Source organism: Pituophis catenifer, unplaced genomic scaffold, assembly GCF_029215685.1.
Source record: "Pituophis catenifer annectens isolate HBS135680 unplaced genomic scaffold, rPitCat1.0.hap2 SCAF_12, whole genome shotgun sequence".
Taxonomy (NCBI): domain Eukaryota; kingdom Metazoa; phylum Chordata; class Lepidosauria; order Squamata; family Colubridae; genus Pituophis; species Pituophis catenifer.
Window position 1 is genome coordinate 24,045,948 of NW_027256892.1, and position 21,610 is coordinate 24,067,557.

The 21,610-nt window shown below is 45.3% G+C and overlaps 1 protein-coding gene across 1 annotated transcript in view; it reads right to left on the reverse strand.

Annotated features, from left to right (window-relative positions):
* Positions 1–21,610, reverse strand: part of POU2F3 (POU class 2 homeobox 3) — an 84,768-nt gene that overhangs the window by 53,974 nt on the left and 9,184 nt on the right. Inside the window, 1 exon segment of the mRNA XM_070952355.1 lies at positions 16,423–16,491. Within this exon segment, the coding sequence (XP_070808456.1) occupies positions 16,423–16,491 (69 nt within the window).

Below are 21,610 nucleotides of genomic sequence, written 5' to 3' on the forward strand. Positions count from 1 at the left end.
TCTCTTCTCTTCTCTTCTCTTCTCTTCTCTTCTCTTCTCTTCTCTTCTCTTCTCTTCTCTTCTCTTCTCTTCTCTTCTCTTCTCTTCTCCTCTCCTCTCCTCTCCTCTCCTCTCCTCTCCTCTCCTCTCCTCTCCTCTCCTCTTCTCTTCTCTTCTCTCTTCTTATCCTGCCTTCTGGTGCTTTGGAGAATAGCTTGACTCGCTCGTCTTTGCAACAATCCCTCAAATATTGAAACGCTGCTATCATGTCAGCAGTGGCCCCTGCTGCTCTTGAAACCTTGGCACGCCCAAAAGATGAGGCACACCTGTGCATCTTGTGAAAGGCAACAAGACCAGTAGCATGGCAGAAGCTGCCTTCTCATTCTCTTATCTATAAGGCATGGTCCAATCTACCACAAGTTTATAATTGCACGGTGTAATTTGTGGCGAAAACAGGCTACAGAGGTGATTTCTATATTCAGTGCTTGGTGTATGATTCTCGGGCTCAGTTGCCCCATCGTGCAGAGCAGCAAAGGAGGGGGGAAAAATCCTGGTAAAGCAGCATTTTTCTATGCCACCACATCTTCTCTCTTCTTTTCCAGTTTTCTTTTCACATAGTGCTGCTTGATGAAGCTGTCCTGCAGATTTTGTTGGTATGTTGATAGTATTTTGCCCTGAGAACTTCTGGCTGTAGGCAACTGATGGACATTATAAGGTAAAAGTTCCCCTCGCACATATGTGCCAGTCGTTCCCGACTCTAGGGGGCAGTGCTCATCTCTGTGTCAAAGCCGAAGAGCCAGCGCTGTCCGAAGATGTCTCCGTGGTCATGTGGCCGGCATGACTCAACGCCAAAGGCGCATGGAACGCTGTTCTCTTCCCACCAAAGGTGGTCCCTATTTTTCTACTTGGCATTTTTTACCTGCTTTTGAACTGCTAGGTTGGCAGAAGCTGGGACAAGTAACGGGAGCTCACCCCATTATGTGGCACTAGGGATTCGAACCACTGAACTGCCAACATTTCAATAAACAAGCTCGGCGTCTTAGCCACTGAGCCACCACGTCCCATGAATGACATTATACAAATGGCTAAATAAACAGCACCTCTTCGGCTCACCTGGTTTGGAAAGAGGAATTTGTGGTAGATCCACAAATCTATCTCTTGGTGGACCATGTAGTTGGTAAGGAGAGAAGGAGGACATGGAGTTGACCCACACAGAAGAATGCAGAAAGATCTCCTTCAGCTTTCCCTAAGGATGTCTCTGGAGCTTCCAAGGTTCATGGATTCTCATGCCAGCTTGGAATGCTGGGAGTTGTAGTCCCTCAACCAAAGCTGCTTTTTCAAGAGGCAACTGAACTTTTTCTTTGTTTTTTCCTTGAAGCTGTTTCACTTCTAATCCAAGAAGGCTTCTTGAGTTCTGATTGAACATCTCAGACACTCACTTCCAGATGGTCAATCTCTCTCGTCCAGCTTGCTTCTCATAGAACCAAGTTGGATGTAGCTAGCAGATTGTAAAATGGATGAACACTTGTCCACATCCTTCTGATATCTACTGAAGCCGAAGACATTCTTGGATATGTAGATCTCTTAGACCTAAAAAGGGTTCCTTCCCAAAATTACACAGGATGTCAACCAAACAAGAATTCTGTTCTTCTGGATTTGAGTAAAATGCTGCCTTCTCTTCAAACTAACACTGAGATTTGATTTCCTAAGAGAATTATTGTCGGGGGTCCAAGTAATAGACCCATAGCAAGCAAAACTCCGAGGCAGGTAGATTCCTCAAAGAATAGCTTTATTGGATAGATCATATTGGCACGGATCTGGTGAAAACCGACAGGAATCTTCAGAGTCAGTTTTCACTTAATTAAAAGTAAAAGTTTGTCACTTTCTCAAAACAATCAGTCACACTGTCCAATCACGGCTCTGTCTGGTTGCCTGGTGACATCACTCCTCCTTCCTCTGACCAGGTGTGAGAATGTCCTTGGTTCTCAAGAGAAAGTATTTTGTTTTGACTACAAAATCCCAGCTATCTCAAATCCCCCTTCCCAGGGTTGAAATGCTACCGGTTCACTCCGGTTTGGGCAAACCTGTAGTGATAAAAACTACCGGTTCGGTCAAACCGGTAGTAAAAAAAAGCTACCGGTTCAGGCAAACCGGTATTTCCAATGATCAGCTGTGCCGATGGTTTAGCTTTGCTAGAAAGCAGGAAATCCTGCTTTCTAGTGAAGCTAAATCGTGCGGCACAGCTGATCCCTCCCCCCTCGCTCTTCTACTTACCTTCCCAGCAGCGCGCGTTTGGTATGTGCTGCACATGCATACATAGTGCATGTTCGGCACACAGCACACATCCACAGCCAACAAACCGGTAGCAACCGGTTCGGATTTCACCACTGCCCCCTCCCTATCCCTCAGCTCCCATGTGGCAGCACTGAAGCTTCTAAAATGGCTTTGGCCAGGTCAGCTTCAGTGGTTGACCACTATGTGTCCTGTGGGATCCAACGATGCTCCCAAAGGCATGTTTTCCCCTAGCAGCAGCAGCTGTAAAATTCTACCTCGATCTCTTCCTTACCTTCTTCATAGAATGAGCATAGCCCAACGCCGAGTGCCATGTCTAGTCTTGCCCAGCTTCAGGCTGTCAGGTGCCTACAGCAGGATACATCGATGCGCTCTGGAAGGAGTCTTTGTTATTTGCAAGTCTCCAGGATTCACGAAAGCCAATGCCAGCGGCTTCTGGAGTTCATTAGAGGCCAACCTGATGGATCCCCTTTGAGCCAAAGCAACCGATGCAAGAGAAGATTTGTAGCTTAGGGTTGCACTGTGGGAACCTTGGTGCTCTCTGAGCTTGGTTGTTCTCTTGCAGACGTTTCATGACCCAACTAAGTAACACAATCAGTGTTAGAAGTGAGTGGGGTTTGAAGAGAGGAGGAGGAGGAGGAGGAGGAAGAGGAGGACATCTATGGGGTCCTTGGTGCTCTCTGAGCTTGGTTGTTTTCCTGCAGATGTTTCATGACCCAACTAGGTCCCATCATCAGTGCTAGAAGGGAGGGGAGTTTGCTCTCTACATCAGAGGTCTCCAACCTTGGCAGCTTTAAGCCTGGAGGACTTCAACTCCCAGAATTCCCCAGCCAGCAAGTTCTCCAAGCTTAAAGTTGCCAAGATTGGAGACCCCTGCTGTACACCATTCCAAAAAAAAAAAGAAAAATAAAGACAATCAAAAAGCTAAAAAGGAAACAAAAGGACCAAAGCATCTCCTCGGCATGAATCAACATCCCTATAAGCATAAATTAAGACTAAGATTCATACCTCAGTATCAGGTATTAGCTCAGAGGGCACAAAGGACCCCATCGATCTGAAGCAAGACTAAAAGTAGGGGCTGAGAGCAGGTATGTATGCAGTTCACCAAAAGAGAAAGGAGAAAAGGAATCTATTCCATGCACAGTGCCAGTTGTAAAGGAAGGCAAGTCAACTTTTGCTGAAATGGGGAAATACGTCTAAATATCAAGCTAGGATGATCATCTGGTCCAAGGGTCAGCAACCTGTGGCTCTGGAGCCGCATGTGGCTCTTTCATCCCTCTGCTGTGGCTCCCTGTTGCTGGTCGGCTCCACAATCGATAGGGATTTTGATTAGGACAGGTGGAGGAAAAAGATGCCACGCTAGGAGGAGACTCTATGGTGGGGGAACTGGACTTCTGGTCAGCAGAGGAAAAAGGACGCCATGCTAGGAGGAGACTATGGTGGGGGAACCGGACTTCCAGTTGGCTCCAGAATTGAATGAGAGCTTCCAGTTAGGACCTTTGTGGCTCTTTGAGTGTTTAAGGTTGCCGACCTCGGATCTGGTCAAATCTGCCCGTCTTCTAGCTGTGGACACCAGCTTCTGCCAGATATTTTGCAGCTGTTGTTAGGAATCAAAATGGACCCATATCCCCAGGGAAATTCTGGCTGCCCAACCAGCCCAATCTGACGTCTCCAAATGAAGTCCCATTGACTTCCATGGGTTTAATCCCTTCTAAACATACTTCAGCTTGCCACTTTGATAGGGATGGAATTTCAACAGTGAAGCCTCATCTTGCTCAAGGGTTGAGACCACAATTTTTTGGGGAGAGGGTTTCATCCCTCTTGGAAGAGAGCCAGGGTTCGATGTGGCTTTCTTTGGGGCCGACCTCTTTCCAACACGAGAAGAGACACGAGGTCGAACGGACGTCTCTTGGGGAGAGGGCTCCCGATATATCCAACCGAACTGGATCCACCACAATTCCAGGCGCGAGGCAGGAGATGTTTGGGAGGAGAGCCGAGTCCCAGCAAGCTGTTGAGAGAGGCGCTGGCTTCCTCCCCTCCCTCGGAGAGCTGGCAACAACCAGCCATGAGTCAATTTTACACAGCCTTGGCAAGAGCTCTGCGACTTCGCCTGGGGACTTTTCCCTGAAGTGGAGAAAATGTGCCCCGATTCTGGATGGAATTTGTGGGGTTTGTCAAGCAAGTATTGTTGTTTGCCGCTCAGGAGCAAACAGCAAACTTAACCATAAATCCATCAGGGAACATTGAGCGAAAAGGCTGGTACCACCTGCCCCCACGGAGCAGTTCAGGGCATCATTCCCCTTTATCGATCGATTGATGAAATTTGTTTGCTGCCCATCTCACCACCAAGTGACTCGTGGGATCCATCAAACTCTCATCAGGAGTTTGGGAGCGTGGGCTTCTCTCCGAAGCACCCAAGGACCCATTCACTTTTCAATTTTGTAAAGTAGACGTTCCTGAGTTGGCATAGTATTGGTCAATACTATGCCACTTCTTAACAACTAATTCCCATAACACTGTCAAATAATTTACTAAGACTGAATTACTATTATTCTTCTCTTCCTTACTAGTATCTATTTCTTCCCACTTACTCTATTACTATAACCTTGTTGCTTGTATCTTTCAGTTATATTGTTTTTTATTTGTTTCCTAGTATGATTTGATAGCTTATTAGTAACCTTGACTATCACTAAGTGTTGTATCTTTTTATTCTTGATGAATGTATTTTATTCTCCTTATGTACACTGAGAGCATATGCACCAAAGACAAGTTCCTTGTGTGTTCAATCACACTTGTCTAATAAAGAATTCTATTCTATTCTATTCTATACTCTATTCTACTCTACTCTACTCTACTCTATTCTCTATTCTCTATTCTCTATTCTCTATTCTCTATTCTCTACTCTACTCTACTCTACTCTACTCTACTCTACTCTACTCTACTCTACTCTATTCTCTATTCTCTATTCTCTATTCTCTATTCTACTCTACTCTACTCTATTCTCTATAGAGTCTACTCTATTCTATTCTCTATTCTATTCTATTCTCTACTCTACTCTACTCTACTCTACTCTACTCTACTCTACTCTACTCACTAGCCAAACCCAAATCCTGCAGCAGTTCTTCATATGTTTTGGTCTCCAGGACTTAGTTGCTCTTCTCTGTACTTTTTCCGAAGTCTCAACATCCTTTTTGTAACGTTGTGACCAAAACTGGATGCGGCATTCCAGATGTGGCCTTACCAAAGCTTTATAAACCGGTACTAATACTTCACATGATTTTGATTCTATGCCTCTGTTTATACAACCAAGGATTGCATTTGCTTTTTTGGCGGCGGCTGCACAACTGGTATGTAGAAGGAAATATGTACATGTAGAAGGAAAGATGAGTTTATTGATTTATTCTCACATTTGGTATATTGCTTTAGCCATTATAAATTGTCTGTGGGGATCACGATATGCAAAAAGTCTGTTTGGGAATGGACAGAAGGTCCTAAGTGAAGGTTTGGTACCGTCAATGAGCCGGTATCTCCATCCTTGTCTCTTCTGTGTCTGGTCCTTCTTCATCGCTTCCTCCTCCTCTTCCTCCTTCTCCCCTTTCTGATGCCCAGTCCCACTCCCTATTGTCTTCTTTCCAGGATGTCTCCTCATTTGATATTCAAATCTTCACCCTCCTGTAAACCTCCACCTCAACGGACTTCTTCTTCATGAAGAGCTGGCCCCGTATGGAAATTTTACGCTTGTCTGGCTCAGAGTTCCATTATGGAAATCAGCTGCTTTATGCAAATGTTCTACAGACCAGAATTACCATAGCAACGGACTGCTCCGTAATTGGCAAAAAGATCCCAGCTGGGATGTGCTACCCAAGCCTTGTTAGATGGTTTGTTTTGGGTATGTGTACATTGGGAAGAGCACGCAGAGTCTAAGTGTATTTGGTGGCCCTTTGGCTTATGCACAGATCTCATGTTGGCCCAACAAATCATAGTTAAATAAACCTTGGATTAATGTTACTAGGCACCTGATCATTGTGATCCGATCAGCAGGTTCCCACAAGGCAGTGGTGAAATCCCATTTTTTTTACTACCGGTTCTCTGGGCGTGGCTTGGTGGGCATGGTGTTGCTTGGTGGGCGTGGCAGGGGAAGGATACTGCAAAATCCCCATTCCCTTCCCACTCCTGGGGAAAGGATATTACAAAATCTCAATTCCCACCCCACTCTGGGGCCAGCCAGAGGTGGCATTTGCCAGTTCTCCGAACTATTCAAAATTTCCACTACCGGTTCTCCGAACTACTCAAAATTTTCACTACCGGTTCTCTGAACTACTTAAAATTTCCACTACCGGTTCTCTGAACTACTCAAAATTTCCGCTACTGGTTCTCTGAACTACTTAAAATTTCCACTACCGGTTCTCCGAACTACTCAAAATGTCCACTACCGGTTCTCCAGAACCTGTCAGAACCTGCTGGATTTCACCCCTGCCAAAAGGTATAAAAATCCCATCTTGGAGTATATCTGACTTTAGATAATATAGGTGTCAGCGTTCCAGAAAAGAAACCCAACTCCAAGTAAAAACTCTGAAGCAAGCATTTTTCAAAGTTCTATTTACTAAAATAGGTAAACTGGCACATCTGGGAAAACCCGAATCTGAGAAATCTGGGTTTTCCCTCAGTAAATCAAAACCCCCAAAACCATCCCCTCACTCCCTAGTCGATCACATGCCCCAATCACCATCCGTCCCGTCTTGAGACCTCACTCTGACCACTCCTTCTCCAGATGCAGGATCGCCCTGACCTTGACCGACAGGAAGAATGCTATTATGTCTACAGACAACCCCTTTACTAAATCCCCCCTGCCTACTTTCCCACACATGAGAAGGTGGCAGCATGGAAGCTTCCGGCCTAATATGGCTTCCAAAGCTGACAATAGGATTATATATGAGATGATTTATAGACAAAAGTCAGAATTGGAGTTTATCTTGAGCATTGCTGATTTCAGTTGGCAGATTTAGAGAAGTGCGTGGATGTTCCAGAGGTAAGGGAAACGAAAGCCTAAATATTTTGGACGCTTGATACTTTGGACTTCTGACACAGTCACTCCAGGAAAGAGTGATTGGAAAAGATTGGGACACTTGGAAAAATAAACGCAATGAAAACAGCGGTCAACAAAAGATGAGGTAGCTGAAATTCCAAAGCAAGAGCTTTCAAGAATTCATGGAACCAGTTAAGCCGTGAGAGACAATCTGGAAGAAATGAGGTCCAGGGAGGATCAGAGAAAATGGGACAACAGAACGACCACCAAAATCTAGAGATGGTGGGCACCTGAACTGGGGTTCTTCTGCATGTAAAGAACTGACACGACAGGTGACATGATAGCAGTGTTCCAACATCTCAGGGGCTGCCCCAGAGAAGAAGGAGTCAAGCTGTTCTTCAAAGCACCTGAGGGCAGGACAAGAAGCAACGGATGGAAACTAAGCAAGGAGAGAAGCAACGTAGAACTAAGGAGACATTTCCTGAACAATTAACTCATTTTAATTTAATCCAGAAGTTGTGAATGCTCCAACACTGGAAGTTTTTAAGAAGATGTTGGATAACCATTTGTCTGAAGTGGTGTAGGTTTTCCTGTCCGAGCAGGGGGTTGGACTAGTAGACCTCTACTAGTCCCTTCCAACTCTGTTATCCAACTCTGTTATTCTACTCTACTCTACTCTACTCTACTCTACTCTACTCTACTCTACTCTACTCTACTCTACTCTACTCTACTCTACTCTACTCTACTCTACTCCATTCCATTCCATTCCATTCCATTCCATTCCATTCCATTCTCCTTTTTATTTGAGTAGTACAGTATGACTTCTCCAAAAGTGAGGTAGCACTCATCACTGTCTTGGCTCATCTGGTCCAGTAGGAACACAGAAATGATCATCTCCAGAAGTTTGTTTGTTTGTTTGTTTTATTAGATTTATATACCGCCCTACTCCCGAAGGACTCAGGGCGGCGAACAGGCACAAAATAAAATACATAGATACAAAAGTTAGAAGATATAATTTAAAACCAGATTAAATAATTTAGCCCGAGACAATTAAAAATCCCAATAATTTAAAAGAAGATTAAAATTTTGATTTAAAAGAATTTTAAAACGGGGGAGAAAATTAGGCAAGGCCGGCTTGCTGGAATAGGATAAGTTTCATCTTTTCCTTTGTGGCAGCTGAGAAAAAGTCACTCTGCTTCTGCTCGGGGTCATACAGGTGACAAACTGAAGAAGGCATTTCATTCCAAAGAGTTTGACAGGAACGAGCAGATTCCCGGAGATGGTGGGGGGCCTGAACTTCCTGGTGAAATTGTCTTCTGCTTAAAAGCCTTCCCTTGTTTCTCTAACGCTGCTTCCATTTCTTTCCCCTCCTCGTGACAGCCAACGCCTCAAGGAAGAAAAAGAAATCCCAAGAGCAGAAGGATCTACATTTACCAACAAAACAGCAGAGAAGAGGTAAACAAGTCCTGAGCGTCACACTGGAAGGGAAAACATGCAACGGCCTTCCTCAGCTGTGGAAAACACGAGGCTGGCAGAAGAATCCTAGTTTTGCACTTTCCCTAATATGTCCATTTCCTACATGCAAAGAACCGGGTGTCGAACTGCGGGTGAGGGAACAAACACTGTTGTTTTCCCACCTGCACGGTGAAATGCTCCAGATCTCACCTGTGCGAACTAGCCCCAAACCCACTGGTGGAATTCACATTTTTGTTTTACTACTGGTTCTGTGGGCGTGGCTTGGTGGGCATGGCAGGGGAAGGATACTGCAAAATCTCCATTCCCTTCCCACTCCAGGGGAAGGATACTGCAAAATCCCCATTCCCACCCCACTCTAGGGGAAGGATACTGCAAAATTCCCATTCCCTCCCCACTCCAGGGGAAAGATACTGCAAAATCCCCATTCCCTCCCCACTCCAGGGGAAGGATACTGCAAAATCCCCATTCCTACCCCACTCCAGGGGAAGGATACTGCAAAATCCCCATTCCTACCCCACTCCAGGGGAAGGATACTGCAAAATCCCCATTCCCACCCCACTCTAGGGGAAGGATACTGCAAAATCCCCATTCCCTCCCTACTCCTGGGAGAAGGATATTGCAAATTCTCCATTCCCACCCCACTCCAGGGGAAGGATACTGCAAAATCCCCATTCCCTCCCCACTCCAGGGGAAAGATACTGCAAAATCCCCATTCCTTCTCCACTCCAGGGGAAGGATACTGCAAAATCCCCATTCCCACCCTGCTCCAGGGGAAGGATACTGCAAAATCTCAATTCCCTCCCCACTCCAGGGGAAGGATACTGCAAAATCCCCATTCCCTCCCCACTCCAGGGGAAGGATACTGCAAAATCCTCATTCCACCCCACTCCTGGGCCCAGTCAGAGGTGGTATTTGCTGGTTCTCCGAACTACTCAAAATTTCCGCTACCGGTTCTCCAGAACCTGTCAGAACCTGCTGAATAGCACCCGTGCCTCCCAAAACCCCTTGCTTCCTTTATAAGTGAGATTTGACACAGGGTGTGTGGATTTCATCCATCTGAGCGCAGTGGGGTTGTCCAAATGTATTGCAGAAGATCCTGGAACGGTTCCCCATTTGTCCGGTGGAAGAGAGGGCGGGGAAATGAGAGAAGCATGCTTCCCAATGGCCTACAGCCATTCAGTTACGGACAGGTGTGCTGGAGCTGCCTTCCCCTCTTCCACAGTATTCTTTTCTTTTCTTTTCTTTTTTTAAAAAAGGCCTTGCCTCACTCCCATCCTCCCCTTCAACCGCACCCCGTTTCCAAAGGGAAGTCTGTGTATCTGGGCTGTTGCAATCAAGGGAGATAGAGAGAGACCTACTGCTCGCCACAAATAAACAAAGATACGGGTCTACTACCCTGCCTACTCATCCTGGCACCTCAAGAAGGTAGGGAGGAGTTCCATCTGCCAGAGGTTGGTTTGGGATTTTTTTTTTGGGAAAAAGAAATCCATTAAAACAAATCAATGGAAAAGAAGAGAGAGGAGGTCAAAGGCTCCTTCGATGCCTGCCTTCCGTTGGAAAGAAGTTTTGGCCGCTTCTTCCAAATCCATAGTGAGCTTTTGATGGACTGGTGGGAGTTGGTTCTCCCCCCCCCCCCATTTTCCCAGGCCTGTGGATTTGGGCTGAACCCTTTTGCAGGCAGATAAAGAAACAACAGGCTGCGGAAACCCTGAAGGTATCAGCTGCCTTCCCTCCCTCTCGCTGGCATGGGGGTGGGGGAGCACAGGGAATTCTCTCCTGGCACCCCCCTCCTCCACTGAAGGTCTTTGGAAGATTGCAAGGAGAGCTGAATTATTTTTCATGGGATTTTATGGCGTTCCAGGTTTCACTCAGGATGTTGTCCAACCAGGAGAGAACAAGCCGGATCAACCATTGAGTAGCCAAAGGAGACCATGCCAGGTGGCCAGTGGAGGGGGAGAGATAAGGCATAGTAATCGGAGGGGGCAATGAAGATGTCTTTTGACTACAATACAGTAAAGTACAAAAAGCCAATGCAATCCTAAAATGCATTAACAGAGGGATACAATCAAGATCAAGGGAGGTACTAATACCACTCTATAAAGCCTTAGTAAGACCACACCTAGAGTACTGCATCCAGTTTTGGTCACCACACTATAAAAAAGATGTTGAGACTCTAGAAAGAGTGCAGAGAAGAGCAACCAGGATGATGAGGGGACTGGAGGCCAAAACATAAGATGAACGATTGCAGGAACTGGGCATGGCTAGTCTAGTGAAGGGAAGGACCAGAGGAGACAGGATAGCAGTCTTCCAATATTTGAGGGGTTCCCACAGAGAGGAGGGGGTCAATTTGTTTTCCAAGGCACCTGAAGGCCAGACAAGGAATAATGGATGGAAACTGACCAAGGAGAGATTCAACCTAGAAATGAGGAGGAACTTTCTGATAGTGAGAACAATCAGCTGATGGAACAGAAGTTGCCTTCAGAAGTTGCCTTCAGAAGTTGTGGGAGCTTCATCACTTGAGACTTTGAGAAAAGATTGGACTGCCATTTGTCAGAAATGGTGTAGGGTCTCCTGCTTGAGTAGGGGGTTGGACTAGATGACCTATAAGGTTCCCTCCAACTCGGTTAATCTGTCTCTGTCTCTAGATTGAGCCAAGGGTTAACCAGATTTGGACTCAGTCCCTGGGCCCAAAAGTAGACTGTGTTCTCCAACTTGGAATCTCATAGGCAGGCAGAGGGAAATAATCTCTCCAGCTGAAGTCTCATGAGAAGGGAAGAATAAGACACTTGTTGAGTCAATCCTAAAGATCTAAGCTCTCGATCTTGTAATAGAACCAGTTCTGACAGTTCAGATCTTGTGGCTCTGGACTCACAACCTTGATGACATCTTGAGGCCTCTAAAGTTGGAGAAGGTAATGAGGGTAGCAGGTTGAAAGTCAAAAAAATCCCCCCAAAAGACAAAGGGGTGGAGGAACATCAAATTTCAAGGAAGGATGACCTCGTCAGGAGCTTCTTCAGAGTAGTTCTACATCCTACTTCTTGACTATTTGAGGATGAACTTCCTTCCTTTAAAGGTTTTCTCCCAACATCAACCCCAACTCTGCCTTGTGTTCCCCGAACCCTGAACCTTTTAGCTGATTTTCTAGTTGACCGTTGCCATCTAGACGCACATGGGCTTCCCAATCAACTGTAGGCCAACACGATTCTGCTATTGAAATTTTGTTACAAAAGAAGTGAAATGTAATTCCATTTTAAAAAATAAATTAAGGGCAAGGATGGGAAGGGGAAGATGCTCCAGGAAGCTTCCCACTTTACCTTCAAATTTTTTTAGGGGTCTATTGGAGTAAAGAGCCTTGGTGGCGCAGCAGACTAAAATGCTATTAAGTAGCACCAGCTGCCTGCAATTACTGCAAGTTCAAATCTCACCAGGCTCAAGGTTGACTCAGCCTTCCATCCTTTCGAGGTAGGTAAAATGAGGATCCGGATTGTGGGGGAAATAAGCTGACTTTGTATAAAAAAGAACACCGCTTGGTGGGGGGGGCGAAAGCCCTACTAAGCAGGTATATACAAAATTATAAAAGCTATTGCTTAATGCATTGTAAGCCACCCTGAGTCTCCGGAGAAGGGTGGCATATAAATCTAACTAACTAACTAACTAACTAACTAACTAACTAACAAACAAACAAACAAACAAACAAACAAACAAACAAACAAACAAACAAACAAACAAACAAACAAATAAATAAATAAATAAATAAATAAATAAATAAATAAATAAATAAATAAATGGATGGATGGATGGATGGATGGGAGAGAGGAACTGTTGACTTCCATTCCTTTCCCAAATTTTAACCCATTGAACACAGGCTGAATTATTCAACCATACCTTTTTCTAGTGGCATCACTGGACCCCCCTTGGACAAAACAGATGATTAGGGGGCTGGGGGCTAACATATATGAAGAATGGTTGCTGGAATTGGATATGTCTAGTTTAATGAACTAGGTGGCTCAGTGGCTAAGACGCTGAGCTTGTCGATCGAAAGGTCGGCAGTTCAGCGGCTCGAATCCCTAGTGCCGTGTAATGGGGTGAGCTCCCGTGACTTGTCCCAGCTTCTGCCAACCTAGCAGTTCGAAAGCAGGTAAAAAATGCAAGTAGAAAAATAGGGACCACCTTTGGTGGGAAGGGAACAGCGTTCCGTGCGCCTTTGGCGTTGAGTCATGCTGGCCACATGACCACTTTACTTTGGAAACTCATAGCTGGAAGTGTAGCACTGATCCAGAATCCCTCTCTTGGCCACACCGACTTGGCTAATCTCGAAGTTGCAGTGACTGTGTGTGCCAAAGTTGTTGTAACCGGTGTTGCTCATGCACATTCCTGCTGAGCATTGGGACATCGCCTTCTCATATCACTGTTGAAGTTCTCATCTCTCAGGAAAACACATTCTTCCCACTTTAAGCCACATTCAAGTCCTCCAATGAGCATGAGATAATTGGCGTGGAAGCTATGGTTTTTAAGTTCCCACAGTGTTTTTAATGAGTGGCAACCTTGGCTATTGTGGAATATTAAACTATATTTTGTGGAATGCCCTTTGAGACGTCTCTGTATTGGTTGCCCCAGGAAAGTCCTACATCTAGGAGCTTCCAAGCCAATCTTTTAGCCCAGGGGCCTCCAACCTTGGCAACTTTATGACTCGTGGACTTCAACTCCCAGGATTCCCCAGCCAGATTTGCTTCCCTGCCTGGGGAATGCTGGGAGTTGAAGTCCAGAAGTTACCAAGGTTGGAGACCAAGATGGGAGATCCTTTAGACCAAGGATGATTTTTCCCCAACGACCAAAGAGAGCTCTTCCACAAACACACTGGCAAGACATGATGGGAATTATAGTCAAATTTAGCAATCAACATTAAACAACAATGCTTCCATTTTTCTCTTATCAGAGCTAATGAAACGTTTATTTGATTTTTAATGTAGATTTAGGTACTTTCAAATCTACTCTTCAGGGAGAATGGTTTTGAGTACCCGAATACAAAGTTTTATTGATACAGGTAGTCCTCGACTTACGACCACAATTGAGCCCAAAATTTCTGCTGCTAAGTGAGACATTTGTAAAATTGAGTTTAATGACTTTACTGGCCACGGTTGTTAAGTTAGTGATCCGGTTGTTAAGTGAATCTGATTTCTTCATGGACTTTGCTTGTCAGAAGGTTGCAAAAGTGGATCACATGACCCCTGGGACTTTGAAACCGTCATAAGTATGAGTCAGTTGCTAAATGTCTATGGAGATTCTCAATCATCCAGGTCGTGGTTGTCCCAAAGGTGCTTTTTTCAGGAGGCAATTGGACTTTTTTGGTTTTTCTTTGAAGACGTTTCGCTTCTCATCCAAGAAGCTTCTTCAGCTCTGACTGGATGATGAGTCAGAAGAGCCAGAGCTGAAGAAACTACTTGGATGAGAAGCAAAACCAGGGGTGAAATGCTCCTGGTTCGGACCGGATCGCCCGATCCGGTAGTGATGGCGGCGGGTGATTCAGAGAACCGGTAGCAAAAATCACTGCACCCCCCCCCCACCATGCTCAGCTGAGTTGTGCGATCATCAGAGGCTTTTTTTTTTTACTTTTAAAAGCATTTTTTCTACAACCCCTTCTGACGAAAGAATGTTTTTAAAAGTAAAAAAAAAAAGCCTCTGATGATCACGCAGCTCAGCTGGGATCCTCAGAGGCTTTTCAAAGCATTTTTTTCTGCAACCTCTTGGCTGAAGAGGTGGTAAAAAAAATGCTTTGAAAAGTCTCTGTCGATCCCAGCTGAGTTGCCTAATCGGCAGAGAGGCTTTTCAAAGCATTAGAAAAAATGCTTTGAAAAGTTAAAAAAAAAAAGAAGTTGGCCACGCCCACCCAGTCATATTACCCCCCACCACCAAGCCACGCCCACAGAACCGGTAGTAACACATTTTACATTTCACCCCTGCGATTTTTTAAAAAGCCTCTCTGTCGATCCCAGCTGAGTTGCCTGATCGGCAGAGGCTTTTCAAAGCATTAGAAAAAATGCTTTGAAAAGTTAAAAAAAAAAAGAAGTTGGCCATGCCCACCCAGTCACATTACCCCCCCACACAAGCCACGCCCACAGAACCGGTAGTAACACATTTTACATTTCACCCCTGCAATTTTTTAAAAAGCCTCTCTGTCGATCCCAGCTGAGTTGCCTGATCGGCAGAGGCTTTTCAAAGCATTAGAAAAAATGCTTTGAAAAGTTAAAAAAAAAAAGAAGTTGGCCACGCCCACCCAGTCACATTACCCCCCCCCACCAAGCCATGCCCACAGAACCGGTAGTAACACATTTTACATTTCACCCCTGAGTGAAATGTCTTCAAAGGAAAACCCGAAAGTCTTGAAAAGAAGCACCTTTGGGAGAGAATCAGTTGTTAAGCGTGTGAATTTTCATCACATGGCCATGGGGAAGCTCCAATGGTTGTAGGTGTGAAAAAACGGTCGTAAGTCCCCTTTTCCAGGGCTGTTGTAACTTTGCATGGTCACTAACTCAACTGTTGTAAATCCAGGACTACTTGAGTCAAATCAGTGCTTGGAAGTGCAGTCAAATGAATGGAGATGGCCAGAGGATGCCTCATTTTGCAAAACAAAATCCTTAAATTAATTAGGGGCTGATAACAACAACGTTCAAATTCTAGATGTTAAAAGATTTGGCCTTTAAGCTCTTTTGGAGGTATCATTTATTCATTCTGGAGGAAATTACTCTAATAATTTCTTTGAACTGCACAACCACAAGCGTTTTTTTTCTCTCCTTCCTGTTACCAGGAGCGTAAGGTGGACTAATTTATGCCTTATTAACACAGTTTACACATGTGTCAGGATAATCTCGTCTTTCCCAGATTGCTGATAATTAAGATGGCAACAACGCAAAGGCCAAAAATCACCGTGAAGAAAGCAAATTCGGCAGAAGGACTTGGGTTCTCGAATCGTTCTGCCTCTAAGATAAATTTTCGACCTTTACGGAGAACTTCAGTAGACTTGCCCTGACGTATCATACTTCAGGGCTGTGATCACTTCACAGCCAGAAGTATGAAGCAATGAGACAGTCGCATCAATTTGTCGTTAACCAGAGATTTCTCGTTGGCTGCAGTGCCATCTTAAAAGTGCTCAGCAAAGCTGTAGTAGACACAAGCGAGCGGCAAACACCCACCGACTCCTTCTCCATAACCTCTTTCTTTGTGAAGTCCTTGATGCTCTCTGAGCTTCCTTGTTTCCTTGTAGACGTCTTGTCACCCAACTTGGTAACATCATCAGTGTTCCTTAGTTAGGGAATGAGATATCTGCAACCAAGCTCAGAGAGCATCAAGGACTCCATAGTTCAACCTCGATCTATCAAGATTCTCTTCTATTAGTAAATTCTTGTTTTGTTTTGTTTTTGGGTCGCCAAAGCCATAACCATCCTAGTAAATTTAAGAGGATGAAGAAACAGTAAAAAAAAGAGTGGCTTCCTAGAATGGAAACTTGTTTCTAGTTTCCCAAACCTGGAGACAAAGCATGACAATCTGAGGATGGGCTTCAATCTCCAGCCAGGAGCTTCCTCTCGGAACGTTGGCTGCTGTTGGAAGGCATGAAAAGACACCAGAAAAAGTGAGGAGAACTGTTTCCTTACCGGGATCTCGGTGACTGCCATCATTCCTCATTTCTGTGGAATCTGCCACATCACCGTTCATTTTCATTTCTGAAAAGGGAACACAAGTCGATGTTAATAACCTGACACAATCCAATCCCGTGTCTTCCAGTCCAACAGAATAAGCAACGGAGTATCATTAGAATAATCTGTCTTCAGACTTTCAAATTTCTAATACCTACCTAAGCAACCTCTAGAATATTCATAAAGTCATAAACTCTCCTTGCGTTTATGCTCCTCTCTTCTCTCCTCCTACTCTCATTGAGCTTTGAGCTTTCCTCCATCCTCAGTCTCCCAGGTTCAGGGCAGGGAGATGACAAAAAAAGAAGAAAACGAGGAGACATTTCCTGAATTTGTTGAGAGGAGACAAAAACAGCTCCAGAATTGGCTTTGATTTCTTACAGATTAACAGAGTTGGAAGGGACTTTATAGATTATCTAGTCCAACCCCCTGCTCGAGCAGGAGGCCCTACACCATTTCTGACAAATGGCAGTCCAATCTTTTCTTAAACGTCTCAAGTGATCAAGCTCCCACAACTTCCAAAGACAACTTCTGTTCCATGGGTTGCTTGTTCTCACTGTCAGAAAATTCCTCCTCATTTCTAGGTTGAATCTCTCCTTGATCAGTTTCCATCCATTATTCCTTGTCTGGCCTTCGGGTGCTTTGGAAAATAGCTTGACCCCCTCCTCTCTGTGGCAGCCCCTCAAATATTGGAAGACTGCTCTCATGTCTCCCCGGTCCTTCTCTTCACTAGACTAGCCATGTCCAGTCCCTGCAACCGTTCCTCGTATGTTTTAGCCTCCAGTCCCCTAATCATCCTGGTTGCTCTTCTCTGCACTCTTTCTAGAGTCTCAACATCTTTTTTATAGTGTGGTGACCAAAACTGGATGCAGTACTCTAGGTGTGGTCTTTTTTTTTTTAATTTGATTTATATACTGCCCTTCTCCGGAGACTCAGGGCGGCTTACAATGCGTTAAGCAATAGCCTTCATCCTTTTGTATATTTATACAAAGTCAGCTTGTTGCCCCCACAAACTGGGTCCTCAATTTACCTACCTTAGAAAGGATGGAAGGCTGAGTCAACCTTGAGCCTGGTGAGATTCGAACTTACAGTCATTGCAGACAGGTGGTGTTAATCACAATGCTATCAGTCTGCTGAGCCACCAGGTTACTAAGGCTTTATAGAGTGATATCCCCCAAGATAGTGGTCACAATCATACAGCTGAACCCTTGTCGTCTTTGATGTGTTTGATCATATGCTGGTGGTCACTACTGGTAGATATTGACTTTTTGGCTAGTCTATAGACACCTGTAGGGACGCGGTGGCTCAGTGGCTAAGTTGCTAAGTTCGAATCCCTAGCGCCGCATATTGGGGTGAGCTCCCGTTACTTGTCCCAGCTTCTGCCAACTTAGCAGTTCGAAAGCAGGTAAAAAATGCAAGTAGAAAAATAGGGACCACTTTTGGTGGGAAGGGAACAGCGTTCTGTGCACCTTTGGCATTGAGTCATGCTGGCCACATGACCACGGAGATGTTTTCGGTCAGCGCTGGCTCTTTGGCTTTGAAATGAAGATGAGTACCGCCCCCTAGAGTTAGGAACAACTAGCACATATGTGCGAGGGGAACCTTTACCTTTACTTATAGACACCTGTCTATAAACCAACCACAAGTCCTACAACCGAAGTATAAACTCTTTGCTACCAAACTAGATAGAAACATCACAAAATACAAAATTCGCGTAGTCCCTGACTTAGGATCGCAATTGAGCCCAACATTTATGTTGCTCAGTTGAGAAAATTTGTTAAGTCAGTTTCGCCCCATTTTAACGACTTTTCTCGCCACATTTGTTAAGGGAGACCCTGCAGTTTTTAAATTAGCAGCAGAGTTGGGAAGTGAATATGGTTTCCTCCATGAACTTCGCTTGTCAGAAGGTTGCCAAAGGGGATTGCGTAACCCAGGGACACGGCAACTGTCATAAATGTGAGTCAGTTATCAAGCATTCGAATGTCAATCAGGTGATCATGGGGATGTTGCAACGGTCGTAAGCGTGAAAAATGGTCATAAGTCCAGGGGTGGGTTCTACTTACCTTTACTAACCTTTACTACCGGTTTGCAATGGGAGCACGTGCGTGCGATCGCTTGCTTTGCTTGCTCACGCATGCGCTTCTGTGCATGCGCAGATTGTCCATTATGATGTCTGGACGGATGGGCGGAGCCTCCCGCCACTTTTACTACCGGTTCGCAAGAACCGGACAAAACCGGGAGCAACCCACCACTGCCTAAGTCCCTTTTTTCAATGCTGCTGTAACTTCGAATGGTCACTAAGCAAACTATTGTAAGTTGAGGACTACCTGTCCAAATAGAAGTAGAACAACTGTGGCAAAAGAAAGCAAAAATAGAAGTACCGATAGCAATAAGCGCCTTGGGTACAATCCCAAAACATTTGTCGGCATTGACCAAATCCCCACCAGTCAATTGCAAAAGGCAGCTTTACTTGGAACAGCTGGCATCCTGGGACAAGCCTTTGAATGCCATCAAAGTACGGCACCTGCCTATCCCAGGTTCTTGGGAAGGACTCGGTAGGTGGACAAAAATGACACAACCAGACTGAACATCTGGCTGACTGTGCAACGAATCTTAATTTGCATAAACGTCTATTAGTTGATCCCTCTTTTTTTTTGTTTCAAAGAGAGAGAGAAAGTAAACACAGAAGGGCAATTTGCATCGCTGAGTGACACACTTTTTTCTTTTGATAGCAGAACGCTCTGTTTGCGTTATCTGTGGTTTGGCCAGGTGAGCTTTCCTTTGAAAAAAGACAAGGCTACCAGTTAAGCCAAGTTCCACAACACACAATTGTTCTTTTTTTCAGCAGGCTGAAGAAGGAAGTGGTACAGCTTCTGCGCCTTACGGGCTCAAATCACACAGAGGAACCAGCAATAGTGAAAGATAATGCAAGAGTTTAGGGAGGGGAACAAAAGATGTTCAGAGATGCTCCAAAGAAATACAGGTAGCCTTTGACTTGTGTGACCATTCATTGAGCAATTGTTCGGAGTAAATAATAATAATAATAACATCTGCTTGGTCCTGCCCTGGAGAACTGGGAACAAACCACCAAGTTCACGATTTCATGATGGATTGGCTTTATCACAAATGTTAAACAATTTTAAACAAACTTGCCAAAGGGGGAAACTCTGTTTTAAGATGGTGGGCCTTAGGGACAGGACAGTGGTGAAATCCAAATTATTTTTACTACGGGTTCTATGGGTGTGGCTTGGTGGGCATGGCAGGGGAAGGACACTGCAAAATCCCTATTCCCTCCCCACTCCTGGGGGAAGGATATTGCAAAATCTCCATTCCCACCCTACTCTGGGGCCAGCCAGAGGTGGTATTTGCCAGTTCTCGGAACTACTCAAAATTTCCACTACCAGTTCTCTGAACTACTCAAACTTTCCGCTACTGGTTCTCCGAACTACTCAAAATTTCCGCTACCAGTTCTCTGAACTACTCAAAATTTCCGCTACCTGTTCTCCGAACTACTCAAAATTTCCGCTACCAGTTCTCTGAACTACTCAAAATTTCTGCTACCGGTTCTCCGAATTACTCAAAATTTCCGCTACCGGTTCTCCAGAACGTGTCAGAACCTGCTGGATTTCACCCCTGGGACAGGATAACGTTTTCAGTCTAAAAAAATTATGTTAAGAGTCCTGGGATCGGTCCCAAAGTTCCAATAAACTGCCATTCTTAATCCCAAAACAAGACTTGGCTGGGATATTTTCAGACTATCCTGGTTTGTAGAAGCAGATTGGCGCTGGGTCAACTCACAAGGCCATCCTATTTGCCTATTTCTCAGTAGGGTTTAGGTTACTTGGGAATTCTATTTTTTAGGGCGCTGGGTAGAAAGTGGATTGAAACTTCTCCTGCATAGGTGGAGCTGCACCCGAATGAAACAGTACCATAAGAACCTACTGCATTGAAAAAAAAAACACCCCGTGCGTGATCAGAGATTGTGGATCTACCAAGACATGAGCTTTCTGAGCTGAACGAAACAAACAGTGCTCAACTCAACTCCGCCTTGGCACACGTTTCCATCCCTTGCCATCTGCCGTGGCACCGAGGGGCATCCTTTTGTTTTGGAGTGCCCCATCCTGATCGAATGCCAATCCCGATAGAACCCCAGCTTGGAACAGCTAAGTTCTAAGAACACCTGTTCCCAGTTTTCTTCGATTCTTGGCTCCAGCACAAAGAAACCGAACGGAGATTCCAGATGAGGCTGCTCGGAGCGATTGCCAACTTGCCAGTTATAATTAAATTGGATTTAACATCAAACGGGCTGGTTACGGGAACAGAATCTCGTCACAGGTAGCATCAGCAGCTAACCGCCTTGTGAATTCCTTGGGTGAGCACGCCTTCAGGCTCGCAACCGAGCACATGATTGGCAATGTCATGTAGGAAATGTGTTTGGCACGAGGTTGTCTCTCTAGAAGGGTGCCTTCTTCACATTTGGGGTGTTTTTGTTTTTTTTTTGCATGGGGGAAAGAAATTTAGGCTGCTCGGCTACTTCTCTTCGATGTCACGGTCATCGTTGCGTGCCCTAGTTCACCAGAACTGATGTCCTGGTCTCTGGAAGGGGAAACTTGGATTAATTAGCTAACTAACGAGGATCAAGCCTCTCAAACCTTGTGCAACACAGCCAGACTTGTCGGTTTCGTTACCCCACAAAGCAAGTTTCACCCGTCAGCTTTCCCACACAGCTTCGTTGCTTCAGTTGGACGGCGAGAAGGAAAGCTTGCACCCAAGCCAACGTGTTGCAGAAGAGAAGAGGGCTTTGAAGTTTTCCACGGCAGGCGTCAGCTCTACCAAGGTGGCGAGTGGCATTTTGAAACCCCGAAGCGAGTTGCCTCTTCAGCAGAAAACCGAACGAAACGGGTCCGTGCTCGGTTCAGCATTTCTCTGTCCTCGTTTTTTGGCTGTGGTCTCTGGGAGCTGCTGTTCGAGGTTCCTTAAAGAGGACGAGTAATTCCTAGGACCGTGTTGGCGAACCTTAAGCAGGTGTGCTGGAAGTGGCACGCAGAACCATTTTTTCCGGGCACGCGAGCCGTCGCCAAGCTCACCTGCGCCTCTGGTGCGCATGCGCGCAATTCAGGGGACCCAGCTGGTCTTTGGAGCTCTCCTG